The sequence below is a fragment of the Hyperoodon ampullatus genome (assembly GCF_949752795.1).
Source record: "Hyperoodon ampullatus genome assembly, chromosome: 3".
Taxonomy (NCBI): domain Eukaryota; kingdom Metazoa; phylum Chordata; class Mammalia; order Artiodactyla; family Ziphiidae; genus Hyperoodon; species Hyperoodon ampullatus.
Genome location: NC_136916.1, coordinates 151651128 through 151669799, shown reverse-complemented (window position 1 = coordinate 151669799; position 18672 = coordinate 151651128). Strand labels below are relative to the sequence as shown.

The 18672-nt window shown below is 38.2% G+C and overlaps 1 protein-coding gene across 1 annotated transcript in view; it reads right to left on the bottom strand.

Annotated features, from left to right (window-relative positions):
• The window catches only part of BBOF1 (basal body orientation factor 1), a gene marked incomplete at its 3' end in the record, with an annotated part of 35645 nt that overhangs the window by 512 nt on the left and 16461 nt on the right, over positions 1–18672 (bottom strand). Inside the window, exons 5-9 of the mRNA XM_079699990.1 lie at positions 11812–11892; positions 8975–9045; positions 7920–8064; positions 6389–6882; positions 3932–4033 (exon numbers count right to left, since the gene is read on the bottom strand). Coding sequence (XP_079556116.1) covers positions 3932–4033; positions 6389–6882; positions 7920–8064; positions 8975–9045; positions 11812–11892 — 893 coding nt within the window. The remainder of the gene's footprint in view (positions 1–3931; positions 4034–6388; positions 6883–7919; positions 8065–8974; positions 9046–11811; positions 11893–18672) is intronic.

Genomic DNA, 18672 nt, shown 5'->3' with positions numbered 1-18672 from the left:
ATCCACCTGCCAATGCAGGGGACACAGGTTGGATCCCTGGTCTGGGAAGATCCCACATTCCGCGGAGCAACAAAGCCCATGGCCACAACTACTGAGCCTGTGCTCTAGAGCCCGCGTGCCACAACTACTGAGCCCACATGCTGCAACTACTGAAGCCCATGCTCCGCAACAAGAGAAGTCACTGCAAGGAGAAGCCCGTGCACCACAACAAAGAGTAGCCCCCGCTCACCACAGCTAGAGAAAACCAGCACGCAGCAACGAAGACCCAATGCAGCCAAAAATAAATAACAGAAATTAAAAAATAATAATAAATATAAAACTGCTAAAGGGAAATGCTTCAGTTGGATGGGCTTCTTATTTTCAAAAATGAGCTTTCATACACACATAGAGGCAGTATAATATTAGGCAAGTTAATTTAAACTTACATTCTCTTAAAGTTGAGACCTGTTGAACTTAAGAAATGGAAATATTTATGAATATAATCATGATGATACTCATAAAATAGCTATTAAGGGCTTCCCTCGTGGCACAGTGGTTAAGAATCAGCCTGCCAATGCAGGGGACACGGGTTCGAGCCCTGGTCCAGGAAGATCCCACGTGCCGCAGAGCAACTAAGCCTGTGTGCCACAGCTACTGAGCCCACGTGCCACAACTACTGAAGCCCACGCGCCTAGAGCCTGTGCTCCACAACAAGAGAAGCCACCACAATGAGAGGCCTGCACACCGCAACGAAGAGTAGCCTCTGTTCGCCACAACTAGAGAAAGCTCACGCGCAGCAACGAAGACCCAATGCAGCCAAAATATTAATAATAATAATAATAATAATAAACAGCTATTAATGGTGATGGGCAAGGTTGAACCAGAGTACTGACCAAAAGCAAGGCCAAAAAATTCCCTTCCCACAAAAAGAATCTCAAAACACAGGAAAGTTACCAATTTAGATAGACCCAGTATGAAAATTTTTTCTTACACTTTGGAAATTCTAGTTTAAGAACAGAAAAATAGGCCCCTCTTGCCCTCTGAGATGGCTCACATTCTGTCTATTGAGTGTGTATCACCCTGAATAAATCTGCTTTCAATCTAAAAAACAAAACCAAACCAGGAAATCAACATCATTCATTCAACATTCTAATTTGAAAGTGAGATTAACAGAGTTACAAAAAGTATAGTAGGTTGATTTGCCAGCAGAGAAAGACACACCCCACTCCTAAAACTTGTCCTCAATTAGGTGCATATGGAAAGCAGCATAACCCCATTCAAAATCTGGCTATATTAAATAGTCCAAAAATAATGCATGAAAAAAACGTACCTTAGATACTTCTAGTGCCTGAGATATAGCCAGAGTGATTGTTGATGCACTAAAGAGTGCAGTTTATTGGTTATACTCCTTTGAGTTAGTTCAATCACAAAAAAAAATATTGTATCGTTGGATTCACAATCATATACAACCGTGAACTCTTACCAACTTCCTAATTACTCCACTTGCCTTGGAAGACCTTTTATCATCTAATTCCTCCCCCCCTGGTTTGAGCTTTCTCATTTCATCTCAACATGTCACCATCCTATTCCTATCTTATCTTTTTTTCATCCAACAGGCTTAGACATCATCCCATTGTGGCCAGTTCAAGTTCACTGATTTGGTGTGAAAGATTTCACCCAAATTCCTTTGTTTCTCCAAGTGTTGAAAACAACACAGTGTGGAACTTGAGGCCTGGTACTCTGGCTGTATTTCCTGGGGTACAGAAATACCAACTCACAAGGAGACGGACTTTCAGTGCCTACAGTCTGGATCCTACCCCTACCTCTTCAATTAAACTCTTTGAAAGTCTACCAGAGACGCAAAAGCCATTTCAAAATCCTCCGTCTTCCATTCAGCCTATAATTCTTTAAACTCTTCTCTTTTGGTTGTACTCTTTTTTTATTCTCCTGTTTATTTTAATTGTGGTTATTCCTAAAGGTTCTAGTCTCAGCCCCTTTATTCCTGTATCTTCATCCACTTCCCTAAACTCAACTACCAATTTTCACTAAACATGCTCCAATCTCCCTTCCTAAACTCTCGTGTGTACTCCAATCACTCTTTGCAAATGCCTTAAGTGGTTTTCACTCCAATATGTTGCCACATCTCCAGTACAGCACTGAAAATACTACTTGTATTTCTTCTGCCTAGAATGTTTTTTCCACCCCCTTTTGTTCCTACTTACCTTTAGAGATCAGCTCAAGCTTCTGCTTCCTCAGAGACTTTCCTGATCTCCTCAATTAGGTCAGATTCCCCTAATCTAGGCTCTCTTACCACTGTATACCACTCCTTTGAACCTATGTCATAGTTGTATTTTTTATTTGTGATGATTTGAACAATGTTTTTCTTCCATGTAGACCAAAAACTTCCTGAAATCAAGCATGATGTCTTTATTTGCTCAACACTATATCCTCAGTAAATAGTTGGCACTCAGTATGTATATGTTAAATGAATTAGCGGATGGATTAAATAAAATTTAAACATTTCCCTCACACTGGCTTTCCCGATTTTTCATTTGCCTTTCATACCACCATTCCTTCATTTCTTAAGCTAAAAATCTTAAACATTTACTCCTTTTCTTTATTCCTTTTGTCCTTTATCACCAAGTCCTGTTTCTCCTTCCTTACTTTCTCTCAGTTTCTCCCTTTTATTCCGACTGCCCTCACTCTTGCCTAAACCCCTCACGGCTGCATGCCCAGAGCAGTGCAGCAGCTTCTGTTGGTCCCAACTCTATTTCTGTCCTCCAGTCCATCATACATGTCACTGTGTTAGGTTAAGGTCAGCTCTGAGAACAATGACCTGTGAACCCTTCCAGTGAGAGAGTATGAGTCTGGCTTCTTGCTCTTTGTATTCCTTTAAGGCAGAGAAGAAAACGATGTTACATTACTCTAGAATCTACAAAAGTTCAGGATTTTCTGCATGGTTTTTAAGGCTCATCATAATTCAATCTATAGGTTAAACCTTATTTCTAATTAGTAATTACTCTCTAGCATCACCAAATTTCCTCAAGACAGGCAGTTTCTCCTCAATGTTGCCTAAATACCCTACACCCATTCCTAACTCTGGGCTTTTTCTTAGGCTGTCTACCCCTTGCCTGATGTGTCCTCCTGCTCTACCACTATCCTACAAGGCACCCCACAGAGTCACCCTCTTTCAATCTTCCCTGACTACTCTAGCCCACTGACATATGGTCTGAATTCCATCTTTACATTATTGTGCCACCTAATTTTTTTCCTTGTTATGCTTGGTTTTGTTTGAGCAACCAAATTGTAAGCTTTTTGAGATCAAAGGCAATGTCCCTTGATTCTTTTGAATCCCCACAATGGTGCCAAGCATTTAACAAGCAATCAGTAAGTGGTTGATTTATTTTAGCCACTTTATAGTTACTATAAAGTGACTATAACCAGGGTTATAGTCACTGATAAAACATAATGAAGAAAGAGAGTGAAACTAATCATTAAAAATAATTATTTGGAGTACCTGTGGATTTCTGTTTTCCTTTCCAGGTCTTTTTCTTGGTATTAGAGATCCCCTTGATTAATAATCAGCTTTAAAATAATTTACTTATCTTTGCAGACCAATACAATCTTAACAATTGTTATGCTTCTCTTTAGTTACCACTCATTCAGCTGAACAATGTTATACCTTCTCAGGAAGCATTACCTTAAACACCTAAGATTAATCGATTTTCTTTCCCCTTTAACTCTAATACCTCTTTCATTTTTGTGCTCACTTACACATCTCCCATTCTTTATCTCTGGGACTTGCAGTAGCTAAGCAGTATGACCCTTTTATATTGATATTTTCTGGTCCTTTCCCATTCCCTTAATTCTAAGTAAGAATATGTTCACTTTTCCTATATGGCCTCTAGGTTTGATAGCAAATTGGTATTTCACTACTGAAATAGGGAGTTACCTAGGAACAAAGCCATTCATTTTTGCAAAGAGCAACCTCAAGACTTTCTCTTTCTGCTCCCAGGTCAAATCTCCAATGTCCATATTTCCTTGAATATCTGTCCTAAAGAATTTCAAAGAAAAAAATGAAAAAAAAAAGGTCAAAATAAGCATCTCTTCTTTTTAAAAAATATAAAATATGTAAACATGAGAAAATTTCTAAATCATAACTGAATATTATGAGGTTTCCAAATGGAATGCCTACAAAGCAAACCATGTCCATTACAAAATCATAAATTTGAAAAGCACATTAACATGGTAGCCAATTTGAAGTGTTATGTAGTCATTAAACTGAAAATAAGAAAAACTCTAACAACATGAAAAAAATCTGTACTCAAACATTAAGCAAATAAGCAAAAAAAGAAAGTTGTAATGCAATATTATGTATCCAGATAACACGAGGACAAAAGGTACAAGAAAAAAACAGTTGTTTGGTGAAATTATTGGTAAATTCCTTTTTAGCAAGTCTGTAGTATTAGATATTTTGCTATGAAAATAGAGTGATAAGAGGTAAATGTATAAAATAACATGTAACTTATCTAGTCTATTTCTTACCTCCAAATAATTTCATCAAACAACTGTTTTTTTCTTGTACCTTTTGTCTTTGTATGTATCATTATCTGCTTAAGAGGCAGCTAAGCCTTCCAGGAAGGTATTTATCTATACCATAACTTTTCCAAAGGATCCATAGTCTACTTGCTATTTACAAAAGTTGGCTGACATGTAGATAGGGTATTGATGTATAATGTAAGAAATATTTTTTCATATACGTCAGTTGGGTTAGTATTAAGTTTAGGTTTTGCCTTATAATCACCATATACTTTAATTGTCCTTCCCCAATCTGCCTCTTAAGCAGATAATGTAATATTTTAACTACAATTTCTGCCTTCCTGGCAGAAATCCTATTGAACACTAGGATTAAAGTGATAAGTTGCTCATGAGGCAGAATTGGGAAGTGTCTGGTGGAGAATCATTTTATGTACAATGTGGAGAATCATTTTATGTACCGTCCTCTGAAAACTTATATACCACTTAATATACAGTAGATTTTTAAAAATGTAAAAGAAACTGCCTTATGTATGGTGGGGACTCAACTTGCTTGACTTATTAAATAAAAAAATAAAGTGAATCTCTTGGTAATAGTTATTATAATAACTATTATTATAATAGAATAATAGTAATAGTGTTATTAACAGACTTCTGAATATGGCAAGAAGGTAAAAAAACTATAGTATGGACATTTTTGAAGAAGAGTCATTGGCCATGTCCAACCTTCCCAACAGCTATACAATTTAAAAGAACCTACATATTAGACTATTAAAAAATAATTTAAAACAGAAAACACATTTGGAAGCCCTCTCAATAAGATGTTAAGTCATAGTAGTAAGGAGTCGTTTTAAGTTTCTTAAGGCCTTTGAAGAATCTAATCGTGTTGGGATATAAAACAATTTTTTCAGAATAATCTTTAAAATGCACTATAATTTAATCCATGGTTTATAGGGAGAAAAGTATTCAAACAGATTAAAATGCTAACAGGAAACAACAATTGTATATAGTCTACAAATGTCTCAATCATTCTACCACCTTTATCATGGTGGCAGTAGCTCTCTAGTGTATTTTAAAGCCTTGTGGGGACTCTTTTGGTTAATACAATGATGGAGGGGGCACTACCGGGTGACCTCCAATCCATAGGACAGTTCTGTACAACAAAGAGTTGCTACAAAGAATTGTTATATTGATTTTTTAAATTATAGGTTTGATTAGATATTGCTACCTATGAATTTCACCTCAGAATAGTAAAGGGAACATTACAAAATATTTGTGAAAAGTATGTTTATCAAAAATGTTTAACCTGGGGCTTCCCTGGTGGCGCAATGGTTAAGAGTCCGCCTGCCGATGCAGGAGACACGGGTTCGTGCCCCAGTCCGGGAAGATCCCACATGCCGCGGAGCGGCTGGGCCCGTGAGCCACGGCCGCTGAGCCTGCGCGTCCGGAGCCTGTGCTCCGCAACGGGAGACGCCACAACAGTGAGGGGCCCGCGTACCGCAAAAAAAAAAAAAAAAAAAAATGTTTAACCTGAATCTAATCAAACCTTTATAACAAATTTATAGGAAACAAAATAAAGGAACATGTTAAAAGCTATTACAATGACATTCAGAATGGAACAAATAATCCCTTTAACAAGTCTCTGTCACACAAAAAAGGGGGGACATCTACTAAGAATACCTACTAAGCCCCACACAGTATGCTAAGCATAGGGGTTACAAAGATGAGTAAGACAGTTCCTCTCCTCAAGTAACTTACTGAGTAATCTAGTCAATACTTAGATATTACCAAACTGAACTTTTCAGGGTTTTTATTTCTCTAAAGGGCACAAGAAGAGCAGTACAAAGGCAAAATATTAAAGCATTATTAGTACCATTTATCGGCCTCCATAAGATCCTGATTCACACTGTTGGTGCTGTGCTCTCTGCCATCAAATGTTCGGATTTTGGGATATTCTATTCTTCCTGCACATGCCTCTCTCATTTTAAAATTGAAAGCAGCTTGTGCTACCTGTTTATAATGCTTTCTGCTAAATAGGATCTGTTGCTTTACTTGGTGTAGAGCATCTAAAAAGAATCTTTCCACTTCTGTTCTTTCACCTAGTATGTTCTTGGCCAGCTTCTTTACTCGATTCATTTCCTTGTCCTTCATCTGAAGAAGACGCTGCAGCTTGAAAATTTCAGTCTGACCCGCTTGGTTCTCTACCATTGCCTGCTGCTGCAGTTTTAAAACTTCAGTCTCAAACTCTTTGGTCATACAACTCAGGGCAGTCTCCAAGCTTACTACCTTCTTCTGAAGAGTTTGGATTTGTAATCTCTGCTGGGTAAGCTGCGTTATCTTTTCCTTAACCAACAGATCATTGATTTCCTAAAACACAAAGATGAGAGAGGTGAGAGTTATTTTTTTTAATTAATTTCAAAACTTAAAAGTTCCTCACTAATATCCATTATTTCATGAGATTTGAGTTTGAGGCCAGGTTGCAATGGTGATATTTTGGTATTCTGTGCGTAAAGAATAAGAAACATCAAGAGTCCCTGTCTGGACTTAGGAAGGCCACAAATTTTGCTAATTAAGAAACTTTCCTTCCTCTAAAATTATGAAAAGTTCAATATTTTATATTATCAAAAAAATATTCCAAAATCAATAAGACTGTACAGTAAAACAGTAATTTAACAACTATATACTGCAAACTGTGGCAGTCTGCTAGTTGCCTATCCTAGTGTCCATTTTCCGTTTCCTCCTTCGTAATAAAACCCCAATTTTATTCAGAAAGGTAGTAAGCCCAGCTGAAAATTCCCAGTTTCCCTTGTGTTCAGCAAAGCCACGTGACTAAGCTCTGATGGAAGAGCTGTGAGTAGAAATTTGTATAGGACTTCCAGGAAGAGCTCTAAAGGGAGGGGCATGCTGTTTTCCTTCCTGTCCTTCTTCTGCCCTGTTGTTAGAGCTCCAGCAGCTGCTGGGGGCCATGAGGTGACTCTGAGGAGATAAGCCATATGTTGCAGAACAAAGTTGAGGAGCCTGAGTGTCTGCCGAATTTGTAGCACTACCATTCCAGCTCTGGATTGCTTACCTCCAGACTTCCTTTAGGGAGAGAATACACCTTACATGGGGAAACCATTGTTGTCACAGTTCCTAAGTGATTCAGAGACCAACTCTAAGCAAAGTAAAATGAATACTAAGGTAGTAGAGGACAGGAGTTATATTTATGTTTCGGATGTATTCTTTATAAAGCCAAGTCTAAAGTTTCTTATAAGTCATTCAGTAATTAACTTTTCAGATAAGAAAAATACACCATCCAGACAGAAGAAAAATTGTCCTATTGTCCTTATGTATCTCTACTATACTCAATTCTTAGTATTCACCAACCCAATCTTTACAGAAAAGGAAACAAAATCTAAATGAACCTTTTGCTGTAAAAGAAAAGTCCCTGTCTCTTGCAACTTCTGAGAGTTTTTTTGTAGAGCATCAGCTTCCTTCAGGTGGTATGCGAGAGCTTTCTGGAGATAAATATTCTCTTTAAAAACAGCTCTTCCAGCATTGTTCAATTGCCTGAAATAGATAGATATAAGATCCCAAACACAGACCTAAGTTTTAAATATTACCAAACTAGAACAATGACTGCTATATCCCCTAACATTAATAATAATGACCATCCGGAATTCCCTGGTATCCCAGTGGTTAGGACTCGGCAATTTCACTGACGTGGCCCACCCAGGTTCAATCCCTGGTCAGGGAACTAAGATCCCGCAAGCTGCATGGGGCAACCAAAAAATAATAATAATCAATAATTTAAAAAAATAATAATGACCAGCACTTATTTAGCTTATGGTGGGTACTCAATAGTTAGGTGGGGATCTTGAGAACTAAGTTCTCACCAACAGGAAAGTAAAAAGGGACGTGTTACTTCCAGTCCAAGGCAATTAAGGGCAGGTATGAGTCTCCCATGCTCTCTCTTTGTACATGTGACTGGACATGAAGAACAAGATAGAAGCAGCCCAGGTTCCTGAATCACCCCTGGAGTAGAGCTGTCAGACCCACATTAGGTTAGAAATAAACTATTGAGACTTAGTTTATTAACACAGTGCAGTTTAGTATTACTTTCACTAATATGCCTCAGGACAACTGTGCACAGTTGCCATTATTAACACCATTTTTAGATGAAGAAATTTAATTTCAAAAAAGTTAAGAAGTCTTCTTATAGTCAGTTAGTATACATGTTGAGAACCAAAGTGTAACTTTGAAGCCCAGGTTCTTTTCTCCACACTAGGCTGCTACAAAAAGAGTGGATGGAAAAGGGGTGGGTACACAGAGAGAAAGAAACAGTGAAGGAAAGTAAACCAGAAAATTTGAAGAAAGCAAGCCAAGAGAGAAGGGGGTAGAAAACATGATAAGAACAAAAAAGACTAGCAAAGAGGTAAGAGAGGCTATTAGAAAGAAAGAAGAGGCAGCGATCTCCTACACAACAGCTTCATGGTGGGCTCTGTCTGCCAGCATTATTATCTTCTTCTCAGCCTGTTTTTCTAGTCGGTGCTAAAAAAGAAAATAGGCTGTTTTAATACAGTTATATTTCTAACAACAAATTTTACACATAAAAAGTTAAGTATTGGGCTTCCCTGGTGGCGCAGTGGTTAAGAGTCTGCCTGCCGATGCGGGGGACACGGGTTCGTGCTCTGGTCTGGGAGGATCCCCCGTGCCGCGGAGCGGCTGGGCCCGTGAGCCATGGCCGCTGAGCCTGCGCGTCCGGAGCCTGTGCTCCGCAATGGGAGAGGCCACAGCAGTGAGAGGCCCGCGTACCGCAAAAAAAAAAAAAGTTAAGTATTTATTTTATAATGTCAAATAAAATACTCCTGTCCACATGACCTGATGTGAAGTACTCCAAGTATCAATGGAGGAGCCAGCAAAGAGTATAGGGTGAACACAGGGACTTTAGGGTACTTCCCAATTTCACCATTAAAAAAGCAAAATGACATATAAATAGAAAAAAATTCCACATCAGACTTGGAAAGCAGAGCTGGGAGAAATTTCTGTTAAATACAATGTGATGAGAATCATTTATTCATTCATTCAACAAATTCCTATTGAGTACTAATAGTGTACCAGATTTTTTAGATACTAGAGATGCTGTGGTGAACATAACAGATAAGGTTCCTGTTCTCATGGAGCTTATATTCTAGGATGAGATCCAAACAATAATAATAATTAAAACGCATTGAGCATTTACTATGTGCCAGGCATGGTTCTACACATGTATTATTTACTTCTCACAACAATGTAATTAGATACCTATGAATTAGGTACTATTATTGTCCCCAAAGACAAGGATTGAGGAAACTGAGAGAAAGGTTAGTGACTTGTCCAAAATCATATAGCTAGTAAATGGCAGAGCAGGGATTCATATGCAGGCAATTTGATGCTATACAGCCTCCCAGCAAGTAAACAAATAAGAGAATTAATAGACTGTGATAAATGCTATAAATGAAATAAATGGGGTAATGAAATAGATAGTAACTGAGGGAGGTAATTTTAGATTGGGTTTAGGGATTATCTCTTTGAGGGGATGACATTTGAGCTCTAAAGAATGAGAATAAGCCAGAACTGCAATAAGAACATTTCAGGAAGAGAGAATAGCAAGTACAAAAATATGCAGGTGGGGAAGGGTTTGGTGGTTCAAGGAACAGAAAGGATTAAATGGGAAAACACAACAAAATACTAATAACCTGAGGGAAGTCCTTTATATGATCAGGTGGAACATGCTGAGGTATGAGATGAATGAACAGGGCTTACTAGAAAGCCCACTGCCATGGACCAGCAGCACTGGGGCTCAAACCAGTATAGGAGTTTGTATCTAACTATGAAGTCTGTACCTCACATGGTAAGGCAGACACTGCTGTGGCTGGACAGCCCAACACTCATTCCCATCCTCCTTTTTCCTTCCCAGCTTCCACCAGTGGCTGGAGAAACAAAACACCCCTTTTCCCTGGCGTCCATTATAACATGGTTCTGGACAATCAGAGAGATGTAAGAAGAAATCTGCTAGGAGCTTCTGGGGAAAGTTTTATGGTTTCCAGATAAAAGGGACAGATACAGATGGAGCCTCCCTTCTTCCCGCCCTAAGAGAGATGACTCTCAGAGCTGCATTAACTAACCATCTTGCAATTATGAGGGAAAGGCCAGCAGCCACCTACTTCCAGACATAAAAATCCTATTTATATAAGCACTGTCATTCAAGTAATCTGTAAACTGACCAAGCACTTCTAACATTTGTTTGTGGAATGTTACACCAAGTAGGAGAGAGATCAAGTGTAGGGTGGAGTGAGGAAAGAGGCAGCTGAGAGCAGCCCAGTCCTGAGCACTTCCATTCCTAACAGCGCCAGGAAGTGCCTGAGAGGGAAAGCATCTAGATACTGCTCCTGCCCCGCTCCCAGGTTATTCAATACACAAACTAGAAACCTAGAGCCACTTTTGAAAGCAAATCCTTTTATATAAACCTGATATGAGTACTTATTTGCCTCAGTCTCACTTCCCTACATTCCCACCAATTTGTGAAAAAATTTATTCATTTCTTTCCTAAGGATGAAAAATTAAAGAAAATATTAAAAGAATTAAAGAAAAACCAGGGGGACTCTGAGAGTTAACTTTAGAAGCACAGAGAAATGTGGAAGTTTGTGATGTGCTAAGGAACATTTTTGAGCCCCCTTTTTATTTATTTATTTATTTATGGCTGCTTTAGGTCTTCGTTGCTGTGCACACAGGGGCTACTCTTTGTTGCGGTGCGCGGGCTTCTCACTGCGGTGGCTTCTCTTGTTGCGGAGCACAGGCTCTAGGCGCACGGGCTTCAGTAGTTGTGGCGCACAGGCTTAGCTGCTCCACGGCATGTGGGATCTTCCCGGACCAGGGCTCGAACCCGTGTCCCCTGCACTGGCAGGCGGATTCTACACCACTGTGCCACCAGGGAAGTCCTGAGCCCATTTTATTAATATCCTTAGTTGGCTTGACTAAGGGAAGACCCTCACGTGTATCAGAGCAACCTCTCCAATCCCATCTCCCCTACAAAAAGTGGTACATGGAGATTTAGTTCTGCCAGGAGACACCAAGCTGGGGTGGGGGATGTGTCCTGAAGCCTTGGTCAGATGACAATCTCTCTTGAGGATTTCAAGAGTCTCTAACTAAGAGGGGGGAAAAGATAATCTTCTAATAAGATACCAAATGAAAAGCTGATGTCTCAGAATACATATAAATATACTTACGTCGTTCTAGTACACAATATATTTATTTATTAATGCAAATATTCTGTACCTTTTCTTCCAAAAACCTGTGTTCCAATCTCCTAAGAGTCTCCTGATGTTTCTGCTCTGTGTTCCTTAAGCCCTCCTTCAGCTAAAATTAAAATAACGAAAAAAAGAATGATCAGTATGTAATGTAATCAGAAATGGGGTGGATTGGGGCATATTCCTGGAAAATTCTCAGTCAAGAAATATTTTCTGTTATACATTACCTCTTAATCCTGAACACACAGAAAAACTCCATGCCCTCCCTTTGAGTACCATACTTCTCATAATCGTCTATAGATTTACAAGATCAGTATTGAGTTTCTAAAAAGCTTTTCATGAATAACAGTTTTCAGAACATTCAGATAAGTTATTATCATATTCATTCCCCCGCCAAATACCTTCATTTTAAACATGTGGACTTACAGAGTCATAATATTTTAGAATTACCAGGAATCTTAGGAGTCAGACTATACAAATCTCCCACTTAATATAGGAATCTCTTCTATGAGAAAAATATCTAGAGACAGAAGTATCACTAATCAAATCCTATTAATTCACTAGGCTGCCCTTTTAAGAGTTCCCATTTTTAGAAAATTCTTCCTAGTATCAATCTAAAAAGTATCTCCCTGTGATTCCCATAGACAGATCCTTCTATCCTCTAAAACTACATAGAATAAAAAGGACATAAAATTCTTCCAGGCAAAGAGAATTGAGCTAACTTAAAGCTATGATCCTGAAGGCTCTATATACTGGCAAGAACCAATCAGATTGAAATCGGCACACTCAATCTAATATTCATGCCACAAAAAAAGGCAGTAGAGAAGAGCTTTCCATCACACAGAGCAGAGTTCAACTGTTACCTCTCTGACTTACCAGCTGTTTGGGCAAATCACTTATCTTCTCTAAGTCTCAAGTCTCCAGGGTAAAAAGAGGATAATAATAGTAGCTATTCTCAGAGAGGTGTGACAAAGATTAAATAACAAATAACACACACAAAATACTTAGAATAGTAACCATTTAATACAGAGGTTAGTTATTTTATGTCTAATATTGTCCTCCCATATACTTCACAATTTTCCTTACTGTGATCTCTGTCCTAACAGTATTAAATCTCCATTTGATCCATATCATATGATTTCAGATGTTCTTCTTTCTTCCTGTATTTTTTATACAATTAAAAAAAATGGCCTCATATTGTCAAAGACTTTCAAAATTAATGTCAATATATAAATTTGTGGAAATGTCTACCATCCCAGTGGGATGGGGGTGGACCTTTCAATTGCCATTGGGGTCCCCAAAAATCTATAAATTAATAAATAAATCTTTTGGAAGATAATTAGGCAATGCATATGAAAAACCTTAAAAGTTCACGTTCTAATTTAACCTATAAATTTCACTATAACTTCTAGGAAGTTATCCTAAAAACTAATTAAAAATATAGAAAAATACTTTGTTACTTAGATGTTCCTCAGTTTATAATAGTGAAAAATTAGAAAAAAGTCCAAATGTCCAACAACAAGGGACCGATTAGTAAATCATGATATATCTACCCAATGAAATTCCATGCATCTAGTCAAAAGGTTTTATAAAAAAATACATAATGGCATTGAAAAATGTTCACAATATGTAAAGTGAAAAAATCAGGCTAACAAACAATTTGTACATCATAACCTCATTTTTGTAAAAATAGCATATATTGTAGATACTTTAAAATATATTTATACATAGCAGAGGTGGAAAAAATAAAGACAATATACCAAAATATTAACAATGGGTATCTTTAAGTAACGTAGTTGTGAGGGGAGGGTTTTTCATCAGCTAAATTTGCTGAAATGGGTATTATCACTTTGTCAAAAGAAGAAAGACTAAAACAAATTATTTTAAAAATATTAATTGCAGGGCCTCCCTGGTGGCGCAGTGGTTGAGAGTCCGCCTGCCGATGCAGGGGACACAGGTTCGTGCCCCGGTCCGGGAGGATCCCATATGCCGCGGAGCGGCTGGGCCCGTGAGCCATGGCCGCGGAGCCTGCGCGTCCGGAGCCTGTGCTCCGCAACGGGAGAGGCCACAACAGTGAGGGGCCCGCATACCGCAAAAAAAAAAAAAAAAATTAATTGCAACCTACCAATGTATGCTCCTTTTGTTAATCAGGTAATGGAAATAATTTTTCTTTAAATTTATGCTTTGAATACCTTTTGATAAGCTAAACTTAATTGGGCTCTTTTAAATTTGTATAATGAATCCTATAGCACAGTATAATTAATTTTCCTCCCTTTTTTTAAATTCATGGGCCCCACACCTGCCTTAATTCTTCCATATTTGGGATTCCACATAACCATCTTATTTTTTCCCATTAGCCAGTATCTTTTGCATTTGAATTTTAAGTTTTCCTGGCCCACCACCCCTCTTTCAAAGGGCTGAAATTTATTTCTCCACTAGGTGGCAATATTGTTCTTTAAAAAAAAATCACACCAAGGCCCAAAAGAATATGCACAACTAGTTTTTTTTTTTTTAACATCTTTATTGGAGTATAATTGCTTTACAATGTTGTGTCAGTTTCTGCTGTATCAAAAAGTGAATCAGCTATGTGTATACATATATCCCCATATCGTCATAACCCCTTCCTCTTGAGCCTCCCTCCCACCTCCCTATCCCACCCCTCTAGGTGGTCACAAAGCACCGAGCTGATCTCCCTGTGCTATGCTGCTGCTTCTCACTAGCTATCTGTTTTACATTTGGTAGTGTATATACATCAGTGTTACTCTCTCACTTCGTCCCAGCTTACCCTTCCCCCTCCCATTGTCCTCAAGTTCATTCTCTGTGTCTGCATCTTTATTCCTGTCCTGCCCCTAGGTTCATCAGAATCTTTTTTTTTTTTTTTTTTTTTTTTTAGATTCCATATATATGTGTTAGCATACAGTATTTGCTTTTCTCTTTCTGACTTACTTCACTCTGCATGACAGACTTTAGGTCCATCCACCTCTCTAAAAATAACTCAATTTCGTTTCTTTTTATGGCTGAGTAATATTCCATTGTATATATGTGCCACATCTTCTTTTTTTTTTAAATTAGTTTCTGCTTTATAACAAAGTGAATCAGTTATACATATACATCTGTTCCCATATCCCTTCCCTCTTGCATCTCCCTCCCTCCCACTCTCCCTATCCCACCCCTCCAGGCGGTCACAAAGCACCGAGCTGATCTCCCTGTGCTATGTGGCTGCTTCCCACTAGCTATCTACCTTACGTTTGGTAGTGTATATATGTCCATGCCTCTCTCTCACTTAGTCACAGCTTACCCTTCCCCCTCCCCATATCCTCAAGTCCATTTTCAAGTAGGTCTGTGTCTTTATTCCTGTTTTACCCCTAGGTCCTTCATGACATTTTTTTCCTTAAATTCCATATATATGTGTTAGCATATGGTATTTGTTTTTCTCTTTCTGACTTACTTCACTCTGTATGACAGACTCTAGGTCCATCCACCTCACTACAAATAACTCAATTTTGTTTCTTTTTATGGCTGAGTAATATTCCATTGTATATATGTGCCACATCTTCTTTATCCATTCATCTGTTGATGCACACTTAGGTTGCTTCCATGTCCTGGCTATTGTAAATAGAGCTGCAATGAACATTTTGGTACATGACTCTTTTTGAATTATGGTTTTCTCAGGGTACATGCCCAGTAGTGGGATTGCTGGGTTGTACGGTAGTTCTATTTTTAGTTTTTTAAGGAACCTCCATACTGTTCTCCATAGTGGCTGTATCAATTTACATTCCCACCAACAGTGCAAGAGGGTTCCCTTTTCTCCACACCCTCTCCAGCATTTATTGTTTGTAGATTTTTTGATGATGGCCATTCTGACTGGTGTGAGGTGATACCTCATTGTAGTTCTGATTTGCATTTCTCTAATGATTAGTGATGTTGAGCATCCTTTCATGTGTTTGTTGGCAATCTGTATATCTTCCTTGGAGAAATGTCTATTTAGGTCTTCGCCCTTTTTTGGATTGGGTTGTTTGTTTTTTTGATATTGAGCTGCATGAGCTGCTTGTAAATTTTGGACATTAATCCTTTGTCAGTTGCTTCGTTTGCAAATATTTTCACCCATTCTGAAGGTTGTCTTTTCGTCTTGTTTATGGTTTCCTTTGCTGTGCAAAAGCTTTTAAGTTTCATTAGGTCCCATTTGTTTATTTTTGTTTTTATTTTCATGACTCTAGGGGGTGGGTCAAAAAGGATCTTGCTGTGATCTTGCTTGCAGAACACATAGAGTGTTCTGCCTATGTTTTCCTCTAAGAGTTTTATAGTGTCTGGCCTTACATTTAGGTCTTTAATACATTTTGAGTTTATTTTTGTGTATGGTGTTAGGAATTTCATTCTTTTACATGTAGCTGTCCAGTTTTCCCAGTACCACTTATTGAAGAGGCTGTCTTTTCTCCATTGTATATTCTTGCCTCCTTTATCAAAGATAAGGTGACCATATGTGTGTGGGTTATCTCTGGGTTTTCTATCCTGTTCCATTGATCTATATTTCTGTTTTTGTGCCAGTACCATACTGTCTTGATTACTGTAGCTTTGTAGTATAGTCTGAAGTCAGGGAGCCTGATTCCTCCAGCTCCGTTTTTCTTCCTCAAGATTGCTTTGGCTATTTGGGGTCTTTTGTGTTTCCATACAAATTGTGAAATTTTTTGTTCTAGTTCTGTGAAAAAGGCCATTGGTAGTTTGATAAAGATTGCATTGAATCTGTAGATTGCTTTGGGTAGTATAGTCATTTTCATAATGTTGATTCTTCCAATCCAAGAACATGGTATATCTCTCCATCTGTTGGTGACATCTTTAATTTCTTTCATCAGTGTCTTATAGTTTTCTGAATACAGGTCTTTTGTCTACTTGGGTAGGCTTATCCCTAGGTATTTTATTCTTTTTGTTGCAATGATAAATGGGAGTGTTTCCTTAACAACTAGTTCCTAATTCACTTTGATTCAGAATGTATACCTACACCTAGGATGGCTATTTTAAAGTTCCTGAAAAGTTAGTGAACTTAACTTGATTCATTCTGCAGCATTTTCATATAAAACAAAACTAGATATTCTTCTAGAAACTTTTCAGCTTTATTGAGGAATTGTAGACAAATACAATGTATGATAGTTCAAGTGTACATCATGATGATTTGATATACATATACATTGTGAAAGGATTCTTCCCATTTAGTGGAAAACTTGATATTCCTTCAATTACATTTAATAAAAGACCCACTCAGCATTTAACATAGATTTATTGAGCATTACTGTGTATCTTGTCCTTCAGTGAATACAAAGTACAGTACTGCTCCTGCCTCAAAAAATTTACAATCTAGCAGGGGAGATAAGACAAATAATAAATATAATATCAAGATAGAATGGGCTAAGTTGTATAAAAGAAATACAAAATGCTATGGAAACATACAAAAAATTACTTTTTTGCTAATCATCTTTTTAAAATTTTTTTCTCTTTTTTCTAGCTTAATTGAAATATAATTGATCTATAACACTGTGTAAATTTAAGGTGTACAAAGTGTTACTTTGATACACTATATTGCAAAATGATTACTACCATAGCATTAGCTAACACTTCCATCATGTCACAGAAAACTACCATTTCTTTTTCTGTAGCAAGAACATTTAAGATCTACTCTCTTAGCAACTTTCAAGTATGTCATACAGTATTATTAGTTATAATCACCATACTGTACATTAGATTCCTAAGAACTTGTCAGTCTTATAACTGGCAGTTTGTACCCTTTGACCAACATCTCCCCATTCCTCCCCCCCCCAGCCCAAGTAACCACTCTGAGTTCAGCGTGGGTTTTTTTGGCCGCACCACACTGCTTGTGGGATCCGCAGACCAGGGATTGAAGCTGCACCACTGCAGTGAAAGTAACAAGTCCTAACCACGGACCACCAGGGAATTCCCAAAGTTCAGCTTTTTAAATTATTTATTTATTTATTTAATAAATTTATTTATTTTATTTATTTTTGGCTGTGTTGGGTCTTCGTTGCTTTGCTGTGCGCAGGCTTTCTCTAATTGTGGCGAGTGGGGGCTACTCGTTGTTGTGGTGTGCAGGCTTCTCATTGTGCTGGCTTCTCTTGTTGCTGAGCACAGGCTCTAGGCATGCAGACTTCAGTAGTTGTGGCTCATGGGCTCTAGTGTGCAGGCTCAGTAGTTGTGGCACACAGGCTTAGTTGCTCCGCGGCATGTGGGATCTTCCTGGACCAGGGCTTGAACCCATGTCCCCTGCATTGGCAGGCGGATTCTTAACCACTGTGCCACCAGGGAAGTCCCTCAACTTTTTTTAGATTCCACATATCAGTGGTATTGCACGGTATTTGTCTTTCTCTGTCTGACTTATTTCACTTAGCATAACGCCCTCAAGTTTTGTCCAAATTGTCACAAATGGCAAGAAGAAAATTATTACTTTTAAACAGCATACTGAGGAAGTCCTTATGGAGAATACACATTTGAGCTGAGCCTCTGAAGAATAGGTAAAATTTTAATGGACAGAGCTCTATCAGTATATTCCAGATAGAAGAAACAGCGTAAACAAAGAAAGGCAGAAAAGACTTCAGGGAATATCCGGGTTGGGTGGATTAAAGGTGGTGTGTATGGGAAAGTGTAGGAAAAGGAAATAATATGTTCCAAAGTAGGTGTAGGGTCTTGATTTTCACACTAAGGTGTCTGGACAATATTCTGTTTACAATAGAGAAGATTGTTTATAATCTTCTTTACTAAAGAAGATTCTTTTTTTCCCCCCTTGTTGCTATATTTATTTTAAATATAGCAGTGTGTACACGTCAATCCCAAACTCCCTAACTATCCCTTCCCCCCACCCTTCCCCCCGGTAACCATAAGTTCG